Source organism: Brassica napus, unplaced genomic scaffold, assembly GCF_020379485.1.
Source record: "Brassica napus cultivar Da-Ae unplaced genomic scaffold, Da-Ae ScsIHWf_2556;HRSCAF=3303, whole genome shotgun sequence".
NCBI classification, from domain to species: domain Eukaryota; kingdom Viridiplantae; phylum Streptophyta; class Magnoliopsida; order Brassicales; family Brassicaceae; genus Brassica; species Brassica napus.
Window position 1 is genome coordinate 32,040 of NW_026015872.1, and position 3,878 is coordinate 35,917.

The 3,878-nt window shown below is 33.8% G+C and overlaps 1 protein-coding gene across 1 annotated transcript; it reads right to left on the reverse strand.

Moving 5' to 3' along the window:
* Positions 1–403: 403 nt before the first annotated feature.
* On the reverse strand, positions 404–2,720 carry LOC106410052 (SKP1-like protein 4). Its single transcript, XM_013850558.3, has 2 exons — positions 850–2,720; positions 404–750 (listed from the first exon to the last, which is right to left on the reverse strand). The coding sequence occupies exons 1-2, from the start codon at positions 1,132–1,134 to the stop codon at positions 577–579; spliced, it is 459 nt and encodes a 152-aa protein (XP_013706012.1). The 5' UTR covers positions 1,135–2,720; the 3' UTR covers positions 404–576.
* Between the last annotated feature and the right edge of the window lie 1,158 nt (positions 2,721–3,878).

Here is a 3,878-nt window from a genome sequence, read left to right on the forward strand (position 1 = left end):
CAACTTAGCCAGAAGACATGGGCCATGGCTAGATACACATACACATCCAGTAACCAAGAAAAATAGCTCACTAGACTTTCTCTGCAATCCGGGTTCACTTCTGATCAGATCAGAAAGATCTCAAACAGCATAGCACAAGGCTTTGCTTGTCCTGAGCAAAGCAACAAGGGAGACATATCTAACATCAACTACCACATCAATCTAAATCTCAAACTTCAATGGAGAATAAAGCAGAAGGGTTTCGTTGGAAAAAAAAAGGCAGAAGGGTGACTAGTGTAGCATGACGCCTCACTGGAGATGACACTGTCGACAACGTGAGAATCAATGCACCAAAAGGGTTACGAGTCAGAGTGATTGCAACAAGTCTACACTTCAAGAAGATAGGAGATACACTAAGCTACCAAGTGATCTTTTCATCTTCTACATCTACACTTAAAGAAGTCCGTTCGTTGTAACAAGCAAAGCTGATATATAATATGTTTTTATTAAACCATATAATAAAGGATAAATAAGGTTTGTTACACACTTAATTATTCAAACCAAAAGAGAAAAGAAACAACACAGCACAACTTCAAGTCACTCAAAGGCCCATGCATTCTCCTTGCGCATCTTAGCTTCTTCCGCATCTGTATAGTCGTTCTTGATGTGGAAGATATCGCGAATCTGATCTACAGTCTTGCCTCTCACCATTTCGGCCACAGTCTTGCACGTTAGGTCAAAAAGTCCACCGATGTTCAGAAAATGTGCAGCCTGCAAAATATCATCAAAAGACTCAATCTTTACTCAGAAGCAACATTCTAAAACCCTAATTGGCTAAGAACACAAAGGGAAAGTGAACGAGTGACTTACAGAGGCGACAGCGAAGAAAGCATCCTTGTCGAGGCCCTCGAGAGCTCTGGCGAAATCTAAGTCCCAAGCCTTGAGCTCAGTGTCATCAGCGTTGGCTTCGACGTGCTTCTTGCAGTACTCGATAACCTTTGCGAGGGCTGCACTGTTCACGTTTGGAATAGTGATTCCATTACCGGTGCGGTCGTCTTCGATCATGCGCTTGATTCTCGGAGACATGAGCGCAACGGCTTCATCGACCTGGAAAGATATGCCGTCGGAGCTCTTGAGGGTGATCTTCTTCGACATAGTTGCAGAGTATTCCAAAAGATAGAGAGGGAAATGATGAATGAATACAAAGGTTGGTGAATTGGTGCTTTATTTATAGGACCTAATGGTGAAAGCTAACTATAAATCTTAATTAATTATATTGTTTGTATTAAAGTTAGCATGTTGATATCCTTCTATATATTACTAGATCGTCTTCCCCGCTTCGCGCGGATAATTGCTTTTAAAATTTTACAATTAGTTTTGTTATTTAATTATAGAATATTGCAGAATTTTCATATGTACATAAACTATGTACTATGTAAAATATAGTATATGAGGGGAGACATGGTTTTTTTTTTTTTTTTTTTTAGTGTTTCGTATATTTTTAGCATTTTTGTAATTAGATTATTTTTATTAGTTTGCCAAAATACCAAAACCGAGTTTAAAATAGAAAAATAGTTTGGATGATGCTGGAAGTTGTCCGTTAGTGTTTCCTCGATTATTGTGTTCTAACTTCTTCTGAGCTGAACGATAGATAGAAGGTGTAACTCTAACTCATGTATTGAATCTGAGTTAACGTTATTAAAACATAAATTTTCCAGAAAACTTGTGAAATTGTTTTCCATTAATTTTCATCTCAAATTATTTTTCTAATAGTATAAAATTTCTTCAATCTTTTTTATAACATCATCATTTTATTGATTTCAAATCAATGTAACAGATTACATGGAACATGAATTACTATGGTCGTACAACTATTTGTATCCTTTATAAGTTCCATAACACGTTAAATAGAATAAAATCGGACAAAAACAGATAAAAACACGCTTCCCAATTTATTTCGTTAATTTTTTTTGTTGCCTATGAAAACATGAGATTTCTACTTAGTAGGTAGTTGTAATCTCGATTAATTTGTCTCTTTTAAATTTTCAAATGGTTTTATTGGATTAATGTACTGATATATATATATATAGTACAAATTAAGGTTACTCTTAAACGATTACATCCACTGGTCAAGAAACAACATGTGGCCTATTAATCAATATGTATTAACATTTAAATTTGTATCTGTTTCTATCCTTGTATATTCTGGGAATAATGCTTGTAACCACAATAAATTTATATTTCCGGTTACTTATGCTTTGCAGCTCCCTGAATAGAGATGTTAGGTTGTTCCAAAATGTATATATTTTTTGTTAGATTTTATTATTTATGTTTCTATAGTAGTTATTTGTTATTATGTTTACTTTTTTTGTATATATACACATTAATTTTTCTCTACAAAATTTGTTTTGTTTTCATTAATCCTTGACCGTTTTATCCCATATGAATAATTTTTTTTCCTAACTCTACTCGAAATGTAGTCATAAGGTTATTAGTGTATGGTGAAAACTTCGTTCATAATTTTGTCATGTCATCTCTATCACACCTTTGAAATAATGTTCCTATATAGTAGTAATTTCAGTTACGGAGAAAAATTCATTTTGGACAGTAAAAGTAATCATGGTCATAAGCTGTCAAATACATTTCCAATATCTTAATCTTGTTCAAGTCCTGGTCTTCAACCCATTTGTAAACTTCAAATCGCTCTGTTGTTCAATTTTAATTGCTCGGCCTATACATCTTTGCCCAAAAAAAGCAGACAAAAAGCATCACACAAAGAACTTTCAAGTTTTTCAACGTGTTAAACTATTTCATGCTTCTCCAATTTATGAAAGGCCATTTGGAATTTAGGGAACGTTAGATATTGCAAGCATGCAATATAACTGTAAACTTTCATCAGTTTCTGAGAAAGAGAAAAGTTAGAAAATAAATATATTTGTATATATGTTTTTTTTTTTGCTTTAAATTTTGTGAATATATGTATGTTGTATTTAGATTTTAACAAATTTAGTTCTTCTTATATTTAATGACTCAATTTCCCGGGGTTTTCAAATAAAATTTAATTAAATTGAGATTTGTTTATTTATATTTTAATATCTGTTATATATATATTTCTACCAATTACAAAAACATAAATTAGTAGATTTAAATTTTTAATGTATTTTTGTCTGACAAATTTAGAATGGCAAGAGCTCACAATTGGTTGTAACTTTACTATTCTATTAAATTGTGCTGTAATTTTATGTTTATATAATAAAGTAAAAGTAAAAAAAGAATAACTCATTATTTGTTATAGTTTTATTATTGGAATCATACATGATGAAAACGACGAATATAAGTTAATTAAACTTTAATTATAATCTTTGTACTTTTAATCTTAGATAATTTAGGCTTTTATGTACAACAATTATTAGCTCATAATTGATTTAAACTTTGTTTTGTCTTTAAGGATTGAAGTTTCGAGATCGGAGAGGATTCCCTTCGCTTGTTCTCCTTCCATATCCCGGTCATGACGCACGACGAAGGCATGAGTACGGCGGATCCGCCGGATGTTCTGATCTCTCCGACGAGAGGAAGCACATCTTTGGGGGAGACGCGAGTTTTGGATGGATCGATGAAGGTTTGTGTAGAAGGGGTTTCGGTGGACGATGGATCTACGGAGAAATCACCGACGATCTCGAATCTGGGGGTAGCAAATCGGGGGATCTCTCCGGAGAAGGTGATTGAGAATGGGGTTAAGGAGAAAACGCAGGTGGTTTTCAAATCTGGAGGTATTCAAAAGAGGGATCGAAGAACTCGTGGGTTGGAGTGGTTCAAGGGCAAAAGGTTCTGAAGAAATATGATGATAGAAATACAGAGCAGAGGATGGTACATTTGGATAGAAATGTACCAGAAGAGAA